The sequence below is a fragment of the Crotalus tigris genome, unplaced genomic scaffold, assembly GCF_016545835.1.
Source record: "Crotalus tigris isolate CLP2741 ecotype Arizona unplaced genomic scaffold, ASM1654583v1 scf7180000024370.6872682, whole genome shotgun sequence".
Classification (NCBI taxonomy): domain Eukaryota; kingdom Metazoa; phylum Chordata; class Lepidosauria; order Squamata; family Viperidae; genus Crotalus; species Crotalus tigris.
This window is the reverse complement of record NW_024100540.1, coordinates 4,805,592-4,823,547: the sequence shown is the minus strand read 5'-3', so window position 1 is coordinate 4,823,547 and position 17,956 is coordinate 4,805,592. Positions and strand designations below refer to the sequence as shown.

The window sequence follows — 17,956 nt, the reverse complement described above, 5'->3', positions numbered from 1 at the left end:
TAAAAACACCTTGTAAATAAAAAAAAAGCAATGTTACTAGCTTTAGTCATACCTATGTTAAATGCATCACTCTCTGCTAGCTATAAGGGTAGCATCAAATTGGGCACATTTTGGCTAACGTGCCACAAACATAGCTAAGGCTCAATTTAACTTCAAATGTGCTCATAACATTATGTGCAATCTAAAATCTCTAATCTAAAGATTATCTTGTAGCCAACATGCCACCCCATATCTACCGGCTAGGAATTACATGGTATATATTAATCTAACATCCAGAATGCAAAATACAACAAATAGCTATTTGGAAATCTTTGTACTGCACAAAAATAACAAAGAGATTTAAATATTTGAAAGACTAATAGAGTTACTGTGGAATAATTTTCTTAACATATAAACTTAATGCCATAAAATGAACACAGTTTGAGCTGAGCCCAAGTCCTGTTGCTACAAGCCTTGATGTAAGTTCTATACAAATAAAGCACTGCAATATTTTGAAGATTTCCTTCAAACAAAGATGCAGTTTTGTCAGCCCATGAAGCAGATCTGGAAATCGAGGCAGCACACTGAAGTAGATTTGTGTGTCTCAGAGTGAATGACTTTTCTGCTGTTTCCAGGCTTGTTACATATATTGTCTGATGTTGCAACTTCATTTCCATATATGGAGAATGCTGGGTGTGCATGTTGCTCTCTCTGGTTGTATCAGTCTGAAATTGATCTGTCAGCTCACTCAAATGTGTCTGTCAAGGAGTATAAAGCTAACATCCCTTTGGGCTTAGTCCATTTTCTTATTTTCTTCCCTAAGTTTTGCTGTCTCTCGTATTAATGGACCGTTATTCCCCTTCCAACAATCAACTATGGAGCTCAGCTCAGTTCACAGCACTCTAAATATGGACTTAGGCCTGACCACTAAAACTTTACTTTTAAAATCTGCATAAATGAGTCAGATGCCTCCAGAGCAGGGGTCCCCATCATATGGGCTGCAGAAATGGCTGGCCAGGGCATGCACATATGGGCGCACATTCCCTCCCTCACACTAGCGCCCACAGCCCTGTTTGCACATGTGCATGGGCATGAACGGGAATGCTAGTATGGGGGGGCATGCACGCCCTGTTTGTGCATGCACAAACAGGCAGCTAGCATGGGGGGGTGCAGCCCATTTGTGCATGTGTGAACAGGCACTAGCCGCCGCAGGAGGTGTGCGGTCGTTCAGACATGAGAATGGCACCAGCGCATGCCATATGAGTGAATGCGGCCACTAGTACTGTGCCAGTGGATGTGGCCCCATTTGCATGCATGCACATGCATTCACACACAGTAATTTGGAAGCTGCTCTCCCCTCTGGGCCGCGAGCTCGGAAAGGTTGGAGAACTCTGCTCTAGAGAATGGATGAGATAGCACCAGACTAACATTTACAGGCATTGGCCCACATATTCTATGTTTTTTTAAAGAATAATAGGTGGCAAGCCTATGATTGCCACTTCTTCTGTGACTGGCCTATCTCTGTGGTATTGTATTCCAATGAGTCAAGATGTTTCTGCTGTTTTTATATTAATTTACACACAGACTATTGCCAGAAAGCCACAATCATGTCTGCTCAGAAAAGTACATCTTTGCCAGCGTGCCCTGCCTGTGTGGAGGAGGTTCTTTCTAGGACAGGCATAATAGACCAACCAGGTCTGCCATTCTGGTTGGTCTATTAGAGCCATGGTGGTGCAATGGTTAGAATGCAGTATTGCAGGCAAACTCTGCCCATAGCCAGGAGTTCGATCCTGACCAGCTCAAGGTTGAGTCAGCCTTTCATCCTTCTGAGGTTGGTAGATTGAGGACCCAGATTGTTGGGGACAATATGCTGACTCTGTAAACCGCTTAGAGTGGGCTATAAAGCACTATGAAGTGGTATATAAGTCTAGGTGCTATTGTTATCCTGGAACTCCCTGAAACCCAATCATCAGAAGAAGTAAAGCTGTACTTCTACTTACAGACTAGTCAATGGACAACTTCCATTGTCATGCAGGCCCAGCATACTCAAAAAGTGGGTGGAGGAATACATACTTCCTTTCTATCACTTTTTAAAAATATTTTATTTTTTAGTTGGAGTGGGACCTTTTCTGCATTGGATCATCATGGTTTTTATGCAGGTTATTTCCAAAAAATTGTAAAGGTTGTTAAACTATCCATTTCTCATTCCTGTTGTTTCTGCTTTAAAGGAGGCTCAACTCTGTTCACTATATACCTGCTTCAGTACTCAACATACAAGTACAAAAGGGGTAGAGTTTGCAATCATGATGATGCAGTTCACATTTAATCATTGGTCCTCTGTGATAGCCACGGGTGCAGGGGAAATATTTTAAAAATCTCTTCTGATAACATCTTGAAGGTAATCTGGATGGACCTTGGAGAGTGAAGATTCTCTACCGAGTCTCTCATTGCTGAGATTTTATTCCTGTTCTGCCGAAACAGGAAGGAAGCAGCTTCAAATATTCAGATACCTTCTCATTTATAGCTTATGTAATCCTGACATAATTTGAATCAAACTGGCCTGCCCTTGAATGTTCAAATATGATTTAATCATAAGCCCTCTGAATCCCTAATATTCAATCTGAATGTAATCAGAGCTGATTTGCACAGGCCTAATAGGAACTTTTACCAGGAATATGGGATTAGCAATTACTGTACTTTCTGGTGCACATGCACTTGGAAACAAGCCAGCTTTGCTATAATATATGAAAGCTCTCACACTAGTCCCTGAAACATTCTCTTTAATATCATCTCAGGTGAGCTGAATTTCTTGGCTCCTGCTGCTCTTCTGAACCAGATATTAAAAAGAAGCAACATTTTGCAGTATATCATCTTTGGAACAACAGGGACTAGTTTCTACCCCCTGAAGCAAGTTGAAAGCAAAATGGAGATCAGCCTATTCCCCCCCCTCCCACCCCAGGAAAATTGACTTTAATGATCTAGACAAGTTGAAAGGCTTCTGCTAGTAGGGAGCTGACAGATAGATGTTGAAATTCTGAAGGAAAAAACTGCATCACACAGCAGGACCCACATTTTTTAGAAGTTGCCTTTTTTTTCATTTTTTCCCTTTAATTTTACTGGCATGTGAAATACTCATATTTGGAAGTGAGTACTTGACACATTTTCTCTTATTGTTGATTAGCTTAATATGTCTAATACTAATAATCATTAAATGAAAGAACATCCGTTGTTTGTTTTTGTCGCACTCACATTTGAGGAAAAATAGGCTTCATAGAGCTGTCTGGGGAAAAAATACCCAGAAGCTGACAATGAATATATTAATCTGTGAAGTCTATGTCTGCTTGTTGTTAATGATGAAAAATAACACCAGCCACTAAGATGTGGAGGCTGGGATGCACAGTGGTTGTAAGTCAGCCTGAGAATCACCAGTAGGAAGAAGCTATTTGCAAATTAGATAGAACTGCAAGAGAAGCTTTAACTGCAGGATTGAGCAATCTTTTAAAACTGGGGGAAGGCTGAATATTATAATGGGCAATTATCCATAGAGGCAAGTATCAGGATTTTCTATGTTTCTGGTTTGGAAAGGATTGGAAAGTCATGTTTTTAATAGTTTTAAACCCATGTTAAAGCTTACATTATGCCTGCTACATACTTCCAACTCAAAATAGTATATAAAATACTCACAAGGCAAAATAATAATCAGAGACTGTAGGCTGTCTCTTGCTTTGTTATAATTATTGCAAAGTGTTAGGAAACTGGGGTTATTGTGTTGTCCTGCAAATCTGCATAAGAAAGAGGAAATGGAGGCCAAGCTTGCTATTCCATTAATGGAATAAAGAGAATCAGTTTGATGTAGTGGTTAAAGCACTGGACCTGAAGACCTTAGTCCTATCTTAGGTGCAAAATCAGTTGGGTGAACCTGGGCCAGTTACTCTGTCTCAGCCCTAGGAAGGAGGCAATGGCAAACCACTTCTGAAAGACTTTGCCAGTGATGGCTGGAGTCAATACTGACTTGACAGTACATACCCACACCCATCCACTCACACAGAGCAATGGAATAAAGGCCATAGAGAGGAACAGCTGCTATTAAAAGTTATTGCTATAGGATCTAAGACATGAGTATCTTCATTTGAATGCATGGGATGAGAAACATAGAGAAACCAGAAGCTGAACTGGTAAAAGCACAAGCACATTTGGACCTGTGAAATCACTATTAGAGTGGCAGGTAACTTTCACTCATAGCTTAAATCTGTCTTTACGAGTACTGACTTGAACCTAAATAGACCAAAAGGAATTTTATGTACAGCCTAATTTATTGACTTCTGATGAATGATGGTCTATATTGTGTAACAGGTTCTTGCACTTATCTCAGCTTTTGAATCCACTATGTATACTAGTGGATATTAGTACAAGGACTTGGGTTTATTAGATCTTGGAAGGAGGTAAACAACTGATGACTCTGAGATATCTTTGTGGCTTTGTCTGTTTCTCTTATCTCCCATCAATGTTATCTTGACTATCTTGAAAATATTTTGTTGTTTGCCCATCCTCATGTGAGAATGGAAAAATTGCAGGCCAGATGGACACATTGGAATCTCAGAAACTATTATAACAAGAAAGAAATAATTCTAGACACAATCTTAAGCAACTACATTCAAACTAAACCAGGAAGGAAAAGAGGGGTGCTGTCCAAAGATGCACCTGGATATTTGGTTTGCCCTTTTGCCCCTCTCTAAAATTTGACACAAAAAGCCAGGTGTTTTGGCAGCATGATAGCCTCCTTTTAACAACCACCATCAGACCATTGCTGTGGAAAAGGAGCAGAGAACACAAGGCATATTCATAATGGCTCAGGCAGTGTCCAATGTGGGGCACAACTGTCAAGAGTGAAAACCTGGCAGCTACATGCTTTTTTGTTTTCATCTTGTCATTAGAGTAAGTGTGTTGGGGGGGGGAGATGAGATTTTGAATGGGTTAGTTAGAGAAACAAAACTTCTCCAGTTCTGCAGATGTTTGCTGAGAAAGGATGTATGGAAACCTTTCCAGAACAAGATAGCAGATGGTTCTCATAACAACCAGAATTTGTTTACATGAGGTATGTGGACATCTGGGAGGTTTGGCTGGGAATGTCATTGTTATATGCTTTGGTTATATGTCTTGGGATTTTAGAGTTAGTTTTCCTTCTCCTATACCATGTCATGTACTCAGTAAACCAGTAAGATTTTCAGAAATGAAAAAAATCCTGGACTTTATTTGGATATTTGAGCTGGAGGCTGACAACAACAGCATCACAACATGCCAGCTAGATTTCTTCTGGCTCAACTTTGGTACAAGTCAAAAATGCAAAATTTTCACTTTTTTTGATATTGACAGAGAGAGGAAAATAGCAAAAAAAAGAGAGTCACAAATCATGGTCATTGTGCACAACTGTGAAGTGCTGCAACAGGTCATAATTGCAAGCCAGTTGTCAAGTGCCTGAAATGTGACCATGTAACTGTACAGCTCTGTGTGTGTGTGTGTATGTGTGTGTAAATTGTAACTTCAAGGACAGATCCTAAATAACTTTTTTGAGTCCACCATAAACTTTGGCTGTTAAGCAACTATGGACTAGTTGTATTAGTGCAGTCTATCAATAATTCACCTGCAATTACCTTAGTACTCATAATTGCTTTGATGGCTGATTCAAACTCCTCTGAATTATTATAATCCACTGTCCACACATGAGGTTTTCCAATGAAATCTTCTGCATAGGGATGCTGAGAAGATACCTAAAATGTGCACAAGAAATGAATCACTTAGCATTTCCCCTGTGGGGCTCTGGGATGGGAAACATTTCTGAAAATATGGCAGAGCATTAGAGTGAGAAGAGCTAGCAAGAGATAAGGATGAGAATAGGTCCATTTTAATTATATTTATCTACTTCTTTTCCTGGCTCTGAACATTCTTACTCCTCATTCTGCATCAGTGAATTCAGCAAAAAAATGAAATCTTCATGAGCATTTATCCAAATGTTGTAAAATGTTTCCTACTGATTTCAGGCACATAATTCTTCTTTGTTGTTTGTATAAAGCCAGGGTGGGTAGTTGTAGAGCCCACAAGCTCTCACCATCATTCCCATTGAGTGAGATTTTGCAGAGTTCTCGGGGAATCTTAAGGACCCCGCTGTGGTTCAGAAAGCATGCATTTCATACGTTTGCACAAACCTTTTCATGGACCAAATCTTCCTTTTGTATCAGAGAAACTCTTACAATATAATTTGAGCCATTTATACACTTCTCTAGGTTATTCAAACATGAATTTAGCCCAAATATGGTCCAAATCTCTCACTTACATATCTATATGCTTATTGCAACATGCACAGTCACTTTTATCTTGCTTTATGCAAGCAAAAATAACACGACAGTTTTCATTAAATTTCATTGTCACAATAACACATTTGAGTAATTGGTGATTTAACTTCTTTATCCTGGCCTCTGGAGCAGGCTATGTCTCAAAAGTATTGACACATTGAGTCTGGATACAAATTACCCCTTTCTGCATCAGATATCCAAATCCAACAAGAGAGTTCAGAAATCATAACACAGTATGTTATGAAAAAGCAAACAGACAAAACAAGCTTGGTCGCAACATCATAAAGCAGACTAACCTCCCTTGATGTTGGCTTCCCTCTGAAGAATTCATGATTGAGTGAGCTGTGGGGTGGATTGAAACGAGCTTGCAGGAAAACACATCCATTAGCTATTGCTTCCAAAGGGGCAGGGCCTTCGTAAGGAAAACCAAAGCCAATAAAGAGCTGTGAAAAGCAAATCCAGGCATTTAGCAATCTTTGGGAAGAGTAGGCTATTCATATGTATATGACAGGGTGCACAGCTAAGGTAAAATCTCCTCCCCCTGTCTCTCTCCTGATACAACTGACAAAGTGAGAAAGAGCCTGTGGTCTAGAGGTTATAACAACTGCCTAACATGCATATAGCCCAGGTTCGAATCTCAGAAGAGTAAGTCTGGCTGAAGAGAGTTAAAGGAACTCGAAATAGCTATCCCAGTTCTCTCTTTATTCTTTGTTAGCAATCTAAAAATGCAAAATGATGTCGCAGTTGGCGACTGCTGCTTGTGGATGGCTCTGGATTGAGCTGATACAGGCAAAAGAAAACAAAAGAAAGAAGATTTCTTTCTCCCATATTTGGGCTGACAGGGTGCACACTTAAGGTAATATCCTTCAGTTCCTTGCCTTGCCCAGGGGGATAGAAATTGATGTACAGAACTCTTGTAAAACAGTTTTGATTGCTCCTCTCTCACTCATTGAGCAGAATGGAACTTATGGCTGTTTTGCTACCAGTGGGAATGAATGTTCCATGAAGTCTTTACTTGAACCTTTCATTGACATGTTTCCTACTGGCTGATCAGTCTTCCTTTTAGTATAGAACAAGCCACAGTATAATTTTCCTATTGCTGCCTATGTCAATTACCCTGTACTAACTTGCACATATTAATAATTAGCTATTGAAGTCTAATTTTCTTGAATAAGCCCCATGTCAAGTGATAAGTGTGTAAATGTTATCTTGTAATTTACTTTAGGTAGAGAAATGGTGAACAGTGTGAAACTGAGAAGAGCAAGTTTAGAATTTGGTTTCTTTATAGCTTCTTTCCTAGTCCTTCTTGTGTTTTTCATTTCTTTAATCCCTGCATTGAAAAGACCTATACAATTAAATGGGGCTTCATTCACCCTTGCAGTCTCAGATTCCACACATACAATTACAAAAAGTTGCACTTGTGAAAAAAGTGTAGTGTATACTATAGTAAGAAGTGCCCTATGAGTTATTGAGAGTTAGACCTTGTGCTCGACCCTTGGAGGAAACTAAGTGTTTGGAACTACATTTAAGATTGTGATCTCTCACACATGTTCATAGGTATGAAGAGTTACATGGTCCAAATTTGGGTGGGAAATGGTGTGCAATGTCCTATGACTGATGTGTGCCTGACCTTTCCTTCCTAAAAATAAATGTTCCAAAGTTCTGTTTAATTTGTCCTGAGTGATTCTATTTAGTTTTATTCTGGAATAGCATGAAAACTAAAGCAATGGCTAAATCAAGCTGGATAATGAGATTTGAATTCTACCATCCTCCGTAAGGCAATCTGGTCATCTATTGATAAAGTCCTTCCCAATAGCTCTAGTGGACAGATTTTATTCCTGGAATGCAAGCTATTGTCTATCTGTGCCATAGATTCCTATGGTTCCTGAAAAAAATCTCCCCTCTTAAACTATGTTCTCACTTTTTCAACCTTCATAGTTTGATCATTATTTAGAGCAATGTTTCCTAACCTCTATGGCTGGCTGGAGAATTCTGGGAGTTGAAGTCCACACATCCTAAAGTTCCCAGGGTTGGGAAACATTAATTTAGAGCAAAGACATAGACTATTAAGTGCCTGATGCTTACTAGCAAATCAAGCATGTTGCCAAAGGACATTCTTTTCGCTGATGTTTTTAATAATACCCTCTTGATGTTTCCACTGTTTTTCAGTTCTGCAGTCCTGCAATGCAAGGCTATCTATTCCTCTTTCCCAAGACTTTTTGCAGGTAGGAATACATTCCCACAATGTATTTCTAGGTTCATGCAACTGCAGAAAGCAAAGGTTTTTTTCCCACCGAAAGGGGCTTTTAACCAGTAAATGAATTTGCTAAATTAACAATTAACTAATGAAACCACTTCCCTTTAGAAGTTGTGGGTGCTCCACCACTGAAGATTTTAAAGAAGAGATTGGATAGCCATTTGCCTGAAATAGTGTAGGGTTTCCTGCTTGAGCAGGGGGTTGGATTAGAAGACCTTCAAGGTCCCTTCCAACTCTGTTATTATTTTCATTAGCATTCACACCTTCCTAAGTTAGGGAACAGAACTATCTGGCCAATACCTTGGCTTTTCTCAGAAGCTGCTGAAAATCATGTTGGGGCAAAAGACCGTGATTCTTCACAAAAGCTGGAACCTCCGGTGGGCGCTGGGTTTCATAATAAACAGTGCCATGGATCTCCATGTACTTGTTAAGGATGGCTAGAAACTTCTCTTTACCCTGGAAAGGAAAGAAAGGGAAGATGTTGATCAGGGCCAGCTAAGATCAGGTTGAAATCCTGAACATTTTACTCTCTATTTTTCCTGCCTCTTTCTCAGCAGGCTTTAGAGGCATTCTTTGGATGCCTTTTTTGAACTTGTGAGAGGAGGTAGAAGTACTGTTGTTCCTCCTTTTATGATATTTATGTCTTTTACATACTGTCTCAATCCAGTCAGATCTAGGCAGTCTTCAGATATTTTGCTGCTTAGGTAATCTCCCAGATTGCTTTTTCCTAACATGACAAAGTCCCGTGGGGTTTCTTTATTCTTCTTGGAATTTCATATGGAAAGATGCAATACAATACATCTCATACACTGACTAAATCAAAGGCAAGAATGCCACAGCCCACCAGAGACAACCCAAGAGCCAGGTAGCTTAGAAATATATTCTATACATAGGCAAATTTTGATATATATTTTTTCTCCTTCGGGGGTACAATATAATATCTTTTCCACCAAATCTAATATGAATAGCTGAAAGAAAAGCCAGTGGAAAATACATTTTTAGCCGTCTACTGCCAACTAAATTTGGGAGTAAGGATTCTGTAACACTCAAATTTGATTAAACTTACATAGGTTTAATTCAAGTATTAGCCTTCTGCTGAAGAAACACAGAACTGAGCAAATAAAATGCATTCCAAATCACATTTGTAGATCCACTAGGGCAGAAATAAAAGAAAAAGCTGTGATTTGAGAATGCTGTTGCTTCAAAACCCCATCTCAGTTATAAACCCCCCCCCTCTGAGAATGTGAAATAAAAATACTGGCCTACCATAGAAGGAATGTTATAAAGCAATGGATATTTGCCCTTCTGTAAGATCTTCTTTTTTTTTAATGAACATAATTGATTTAGCTTTATACTGGATATATATACACCATATCAAAAACCAAAATTTACTTTTTTAATGAGTAGGTCCTAAGATGGATGAAATTTTCATTACCTATGAATCAAACCTTCAATGTGTGAGTGGAAGATCACTCAATCCACTAAGCAATGCAACTGCTTAGCTAACATTTAGAGCTAATGTCAATGTAAACGTAACACTTGAAACAAATCACACTCTTGGCGTCTATAAAAAACTGGTTTTTAGATTAACTTTAGATTAACAAGGGATCTGAGTAGTTTGCTTCTGCACTTCATTTCTCTCCAAAGGATGAATCTGCACCCCAGATTTCCCTTTTAACACTAAAGATTAGCCTCAATAAATTAAACTAAACACCCAGCCAAGAATTCTAAGCACTTGAAAACTTGCTATGGGTATTTTGTTTCTGGCAATTATTAGTTGATACTAATAAAATATTGCTTTAGTACAGAGTTTGGATATTTTCTTTGTTTGTTTTTTGTTTTTTGTTTTTTTTGCTTAAAATGTTTGTGAGTTTTTGTGTACAACTAGGAATACAACAAGGCCCCAAAAGTAAACACACAAATTTATTCTTAATGAGTGGGGCTTCCTGTACTGTATGATTCTCTCTCTTTCTCTTTTTCTCTCTCATTCTAATTCTTTTATAACTCCCATCCTGTTAGAGTACGATTGTCTTTGATCCGTGTATGTATTTATCCACAGGTTCCTGAAAAGCCTTCACAATTAAAAAAAAAAAAAGTCTAAACCAGAGGTATTAAAACCAGCAATTAAAAGCCTCGGTAAACAGTTCTATTTGGAAACATTCAAAGGGTACTTTTAGCAAATAGCACATTCCATACAAAGCTAAAGAGAAAAACAGGGTGAACCATTTATATGTTAGAAGGTGAAAGCCTCTTGAACACCTTCTTGAGTGCAGGTAGAAAATGTAGCTGCTTCTATCTTGTTTAATTGCTTTATTGCAGGAAGAAAAGAGACAGATTTAAAAAGATAAAAAGAAGAAGAAAAGTGGCATCTTGCTGCCACAAGCTGGCAATTTTCCTTTTGGAGGTTCAACATGCATTAAGTTGATTAATTTGGAGCTCATCTGATGCTATCTTTAAATAATTGCACAGAGCTGGTAAGACTTCATTAACACTCTATCTAATGCATACGCTTGCAGATCAATATATGTTGCACAATGTTCCCAAGCATGGACCTCGTTTCTGTGCCAGCATAAATTCAAAAAAGCAAATTCCCCTTTGAATTTAGCTGTGGTCAGCGCCAAGTAGCACTCTGAACAGGACTCTTTTCATTCCCCTTTCCTTTCTTCAACCCCTCATCTACTTCAGCCTTAAAAGACCCAATTATTCTGAAGAGAGAGCAGAGGTGTCAAAATTCTACATGGTGGATCTCAAACAGGCTCTTGCCAGCTCCTCCACGTTACACAAATTCTCCTAATGAATGCTCATAGCTATAAAGAAAGGAATGCCTCAGTATTGCCGATCAATTTGTAGAATCTGTAACAGCCATGTGGTAAAGAGGTTGTGCTCAATTGCTCTCACTTCAAGAGATCAGTAATGGGCCTTAGTCATTTCAAGTATCAGCATTCATCTAATTCCTATCTCCTGGAGCAGTGTGCACAGCATCGTATATGAGTAGTCTTCAACTTATGACCACAATTGAGCCAAATTTCTATTGCTAAGCGAGACATTTGTTAAGTGAGTTTTGCCGCATTTTACAACCTTTCTTGCCATAGTTGTTAAGTGAACCACTGCAAGGTTGCAGTGCACGGTTGTTGTCTGAATATGGCTTCCCCGTTGATCTTGCTTGTCAGAAGTTTGCAAAAGGTGATCAAATGATCCCGGGATACTGCAACGGTCATAAATATGAACCAGTTGCCAAGCATCTGAATTTGAATCACATGACCACGGGGATGCTGCAATGGTCCAAAGTGTGAAAAATAGCCATAAGTCACTTTTTTCAGCACTGCTGGAACCTTGAACGGTCACAAACGAATGATTTTAAGTTGAGGACTACCTTTATCAGCTTTTTGGAAATGGGGAATCCAAGTGAATAGGCCACAGAGTGCAGCTAGAGCTAAGCATATCAGCAGCTGTGAAGTATTCTAGGGAACCCAGATATTTGTTTCTGGGTTCCATGAACTCTATAGCTTTCTTGGAGCCTGTGAAGACTCAAATTGGGAAAAGAAATGAGTCTACCTGGCTACCTGTTCAGACCCTTTTCTCACCCAGTTTCAAATATGGACACATAAACTCTGAAAAGAGTTGAGGGGTATTTGCAGCAGAGCTTGCAAAGCCAACTGACAATTTAATTCCCAGATTTTTTTTTTACATCCAAGCAAATAATTGAAAAAAAGAAAAGAGGGAAAAAATAGGGGAGGCAGCTTTATTATTCCTTGCTGTCAAAAATTAGGCCAGCACCATCAAGTGGCTGCTGGTCTCCTTTTGGCTGATTTTTAGTAATGACTGGCAGAAAATAAGGAATGAGATTTACTTTTATAGCAACTGAGCCTTTGGGATAGTGTCATTGCAGGCCCCACCCTGCAGCTTCATCATGATGCAGACAAAAGGGAGGGGCTTGTAGAATGATGTCACTGCTGGGCAGGGCTTGCCACTCCTTGCTCTTCTTTGCTGCAGATACCCTAGTCCCTCCAGCTGTGCAGGATGCCTTAGATGTTGTTTCAAAATGTGTTTTTGAATATGCAGAGACATACATGTGTTGGTACTTCTTTAATGCATCTGTGTCTTTTCTCAATATCCTGATGCTGTTCTGTCCATGTGTGTGATGTGTTTCCTTTCATTGTGTATTATTTGGCTTACTTCAGGCAATTTTCCTCAAATGCCCCAACATTTCAACAATAGCAATAAGCTTTTCCTGGTTTAAAATTCTACCTCTAGTATTTCTGGCCATGAAATAGATCCCAGGCCTGCCACTGGACCTCAGAGCGAAAGCACAGAAATGTTTTAGCAGAGATTCTACAGATGGATGTTTGATGATGATTCTGCAGATGGATAGCTGAACTGAAGAAGCTTCTTGGATGAGAAGCAAAATGTCCTCAAGCTAAAACCAAGTCCAGTTGCCTTTTGAAAAAGCACCTTTGGGATTCAAATTCATGGTTTCCTGATTTATATATATAAGTGTAACTATATATTTTAAAACAGATTAATAAACAGTCTGCCACTTGTGCTCTAGCAATGCAAAATAAGGCTTCTGTTTTGTTAGGGGAACAAAATGGAGACTATATAAATCGTTTGCTATATTCTGAAACTAAAAGAGATTTGTATAAAGCAAAGTCTTGTGTATGTTTTGTTTACAAAAAAAATGGGGTGTATATGTAATTTAGAGAGGCAGTTTGGTGTAGTTGTTAAGGCATCAGGTCGGGAACTGAGAAGCTGCCTTAGGCATGAAGCCAACTGGGTGACCTTGGGCCAGTCACTCTCTTTCAGCCCTAGGAAGGAGGCAATGGCAAACTACTCTTGAAAAACCTTGCCAAGAAAATTGCAGCGGTTGTTCAGGCAGTCTCTGAGAACTGAACACAATTGAGCAGAAGAATATATATTATTTATATGAGTCACATAATTATTCCTACATATCAACAAAGGGAAATCATTTGATCGCAGATATGTATTTATAGTGTGTTGCTTTATTTGTTCCATGTACATGAAAATGAACAGGACAGTAAAAATATGTGTTGCATATTTGGTTGGAGTCATAAATCTGGTGGGAAGAGAGAAAGAACTTTCTTTAAAGAAGTCCGCAGTTTCCGTTTGTGGGCGATGCTCTTCACTGTCCACTTAATAGAGCTTTTTGCCACCTAGAGATTTCAGTAAGGAGCAAAAGCAGGCTGAGCCGTAACTGATTTCTCCAATTGTGGAGGGGCCAGATTTGCAGGAAGAAAATGTCTCTGCCAGAGCGTGTGTGGATAAAAAAACCCTTTCTCTTAAAAATTCACTATGCACACTTTGATTTTGCTTAGGGAAGAAATAATTGTTTTCTCTGAAAAATGGAACAGTAGTCACAGGAGGGAAGATAACCCTTTTCATAGATATGCAAAGTAGACACCAGCAGCAAATGAGAGGAAGCAACATGAAGAAAAAGACAACTTGCCATGTCCGTGTCCTTTATAAAGAATGCATGCGTGTTGAGCAAATGCCATTTGTACCAAAGCAATCAGAACAAAATGATTTGTCTTGCTAAAAAAAACAAGATGAATGTTACTTTAAAGAATTATCCAAAATCTCACTTTGTAATAATTCATATTAAAATCCATTTTGAAAATTGTTACTTAAATGCATATAATCTACATATGAAAAGCATTAAAGCATTATTTGTTCTGCTATAATATATTAAACATAAATCTAGTTTAAAATGATTTGTGACTTACTGTACCTGTAACTGGAAATCCATGTTGGCACATAGAGAAAAGCAAGAAGAGGCAAAATTGACTTCTTGTGTATGAAAGACAACAAACTAAAATGCTCCAAGATGGTGAAATACAAGTTATATGACCATGTAAAGAGCTTTGGTGGATCAGAACAGTCATCCATCAAATTTAGCTTCCCCCCCAGCCTGGTGGTCACCAAATAAGCTGAATTTATAGTCAGCCGATAGCAAATTCTTCTTCGTTCTTGAAAAGGCCAGCAACATAGCTGTCACCACTCTTCCCCTGGAAAAATAGTCTCCAAATACAAAACAGAACCAATGCTATGAATGTGTTAGATCAGGGGTCCCCAACCCCCAGTCCGTGGACCAGAACCAGTCCGCGGCATGCCAGCAACTGGTCTGCACAAACAAGCAAAGCCCCATCTGTGGAATGAAGGCAGCACACAAAACCATGCACTCTCCGGTCCATGGCAAAACCTTTCTCCATGGAACTGGTCCCTGGTGCCCCACAGGTTAGGAAGCTCTGTTTTAGATGACTTATGTTTGAAGAGGTCAGCTTGAATGATCAAATATGGAACATAGAACTCTTAAAGGTTGTGATTAGCCCAGAATCTGATCTCAGCTTATAGCATTAATGCTGGAATTCACGATCTAAATACTTGCTGTGGTCAGTTGACCTGTGTGACTTGTCTTCTTGCAGGAAAATTAAAATACTTTGATGTCATAAACAAACAAATAAAGCAAGCAAGCTTTGATTGCCAGTCTGTTTCCTCAACATATGAGTTTTGCATCCAGGAGTCAGACCAATCATGGCTTCTTTCCCTCAGTTCTACCATCCACCCCATACTGCACAATCAACTGTTTGAAGGAGCAGATCCCCAGTATAGTATTTGGTTGAAGGATTCTAGGAAATCTCTGGGCTGCAGACTCAGAATCCTGTCCTTCTATTGAAACTTCACATGAAATTAACACCCGCTACAGCTTTTTAACAGTCAGTTCAGGGTTGTCTTGGAATGCCAGTTTTTTCTCCTCCTGGGCAAATTTCTCATTGAATGTCAGCATGGCTTAAAACTGCAGCCTGCTTTCCTATGACATTCATAAATGTCCCTGGGCCATTATTAATATTAAGTAGTGCAAAGAATAAAAATTAAGATAAACAAAGATTAAGGTCTGGACCGTCGCAAAATTGATCTAATAGTTATAATTTTCCCAGGCTAAATATAAAACTCTAAGACCTTAACAAGGAGTGAGACCATGCCACTGGTTTTGGTATGAAAAAAGAAACCCATGTATTCTGCACCTGTAATTGGGCAGAATTAGCATGCAAGATGTGATGTCTAAAGATGGGATTCCCTAGAAAGAGGTTCCCAAACTCTGCAAGACTGCAACGCTTAAAATGATAATTACATTTGGGTGGTTCTCCCCCCCCAGTAAAACAAATGATTTCATGTTGAGATGGACATAAATATATCACTCTTACTCATTAATACCACAGAGGTTTTCAGGCTTGGTTTAGCAACTGCCCTCCAAACTAAAATCAGGAGCAAAAATCAGAGCCAATTTTCACCTTGCCACTCCTTTACCTCTGGAAGCTGGATTAGGCTGGGAAAAGTGTGTGAATTCACTCTGTAGGTTGAACCCCAATTTGAGGAGATAAAGGCTACATTCCTTATTTCACGAGACCCTTGTAGACAATGCACCTCAAAGGCATAAATGGCATTTCAAACAGTGGTGAGGAATGAATGAGTTTCATCATTATTGGGAAAGTTTCATTTGTTATACTGTATGGTTGGGATGAAATGCTTGTGTATGTAACCCACCTTCCAAATGCTGGCTTCCTTCCCATAGACAACTGCCATATTGTTGGCCTTGTTGGATTTAATAAACTGCTTCTCAGTCCCATTGAGCTCTTCTGACACAAACCCCATGAAAGAATTATCCGGTGTATGAGCTGTGGAGGAATAATATAATATGTCACTGTAACCATGGAAATCTTCATATCTCTCCCCTGGATAATACAATCTACCCCACCTCCAATGAAAGCATTCCATTTCATTGGAAGAGTGTATACTTTGTAGAGACTATATTGAATTTTGGGCTCACCCTAGATCAGGAGTATTCAATTTGGCAATGTGTGAAGGCCTGTGGACATGGGCCTGGCTGAGGAATTCTGGGTATTGCAGTCCATAGGTCTTAATGTTGCCAAAGTTGGACATCCATGCCCTAGAGTTTCTACACTTTTTTGCAAACTTTATGTATCATACCCTGAAACATGGGATCATCATCATCATTAGAGCTGGAAGGGATCTTGGAGGTCTTCTAGTTTTGCTCAAGCAGGAGACCCTATACCATTTCAGGCAAATGTCTGTCCAATCTCTTCTTAAAATCCTCCAGTGATGGAGCACCCACAACCCATGAAGGCAAGCCATTCCACTGGTTGATTTTTCTCACTGTCAGGAAATTTCTCCTTAGTTCTAGGCTGATCCATTCTACCCACCAGTCCTCTGGTTATCCACATGAGAGGTGTTTTGTTAGTTTAGAAATCAAATAAACTTATTTTAAAAATGAGTTCATTGATATGTTTCATATCTCTCTTACCTAATATTTTTTAATTCTGTAATGGAATATCCAATTTTGTTTTAATTCTTTTTGTTCATTACAAAATGTAACAGCCATAGTAGTTGAATGAGCTGTCTGAAGAAGGATAGATAATTTTTAAAACCAAAACAACAGTCCTGAAAAAATGTTACTTTTATATAACAATTTATTTTGGCTCATAATTAGCACTTGGTACAACAACTGTTTTAAAATACAAGTCTAAACTTGGCTGGCTATACTAATTCTTATTATTGTTTTGGAAAGTTCTTAAAGCTTTAATGACTTGGGCACACTTGGTGACTTGTATGGATACTGAAGTTGTATTTTTTCACAATTCAAATGTTTGCATAATTGAACTGTTTTAGAACTGAATTGTGTTGCAGGATGAATTCAGCAAACTGCATAGTTATAAGATCAATTCAACCTCTGGTTCCATGAGTAAAGATGCATCTAAAGTAAAAATATGATCAAATACATAATAGTAATTTCTTAAGACCAAGAACTATCTACTACTGATTCTGTTCTTGAATCAGTGATTCATCAGATTTTCATGAACAGCCTATAGTTATTGGGAGAAAATAAAGAGGAAATAGAAGAAAGTGTAACAGTACTAGCTTTAGAGAAAAAGGAAGAATGATAGGGTACATTTAATTTCCAGTGCATTTTGTAGACTGTGTGCCAAAATATCACATGTTACTGAACTCAGATTTCTATCTGCTCTAACTAGCATGTTCAATATAAGGAATCATAGAAACTGTAGTCCATTAATATTTGGAGACCTTTAGGCTGCTCATTCCTACCTTGAGTATATATATAAATTACATTTTCACAACTTGGTTTGTGCGATTAGGAACAAAAGGCAATTGGACTTTTGCTGTTTTTCCTTGAAGACGTTTCCTTGAAGAAGTGAGGAAGCTTCTTGGATGAGAAGCGAAACGTCTTCAAGGAAAAACCAAGAAAGTCTGATTGCCTTCTGAAAAAGCACCTTTGGGACAACCATGACCTGGATGACTGAGAATCTCCATAGACATA

The 17,956-nt window shown here is 38.8% G+C and overlaps 1 protein-coding gene across 2 annotated transcripts in view; it reads right to left on the bottom strand.

The window, feature by feature from the left end:
• Window positions 1-17,956, bottom strand: part of MGAT5B (alpha-1,6-mannosylglycoprotein 6-beta-N-acetylglucosaminyltransferase B) — a 337,742-nt gene that overhangs the window by 33,576 nt on the left and 286,210 nt on the right. The window contains exons 11-15 of one of the 2 annotated variants that reach the window (XM_039328102.1): window positions 16,147-16,277; window positions 14,333-14,338; window positions 8,887-9,042; window positions 6,626-6,772; window positions 5,631-5,747 (exon numbers count right to left, since the gene is read on the bottom strand). In XM_039328102.1, coding sequence (XP_039184036.1) covers window positions 5,631-5,747; window positions 6,626-6,772; window positions 8,887-9,042; window positions 14,333-14,338; window positions 16,147-16,277 — 557 coding nt within the window. The remainder of the gene's footprint in view (window positions 1-5,630; window positions 5,748-6,625; window positions 6,773-8,886; window positions 9,043-14,332; window positions 14,339-16,146; window positions 16,278-17,956) is intronic. The other variant, XM_039328103.1, reaches the window with a different exon arrangement.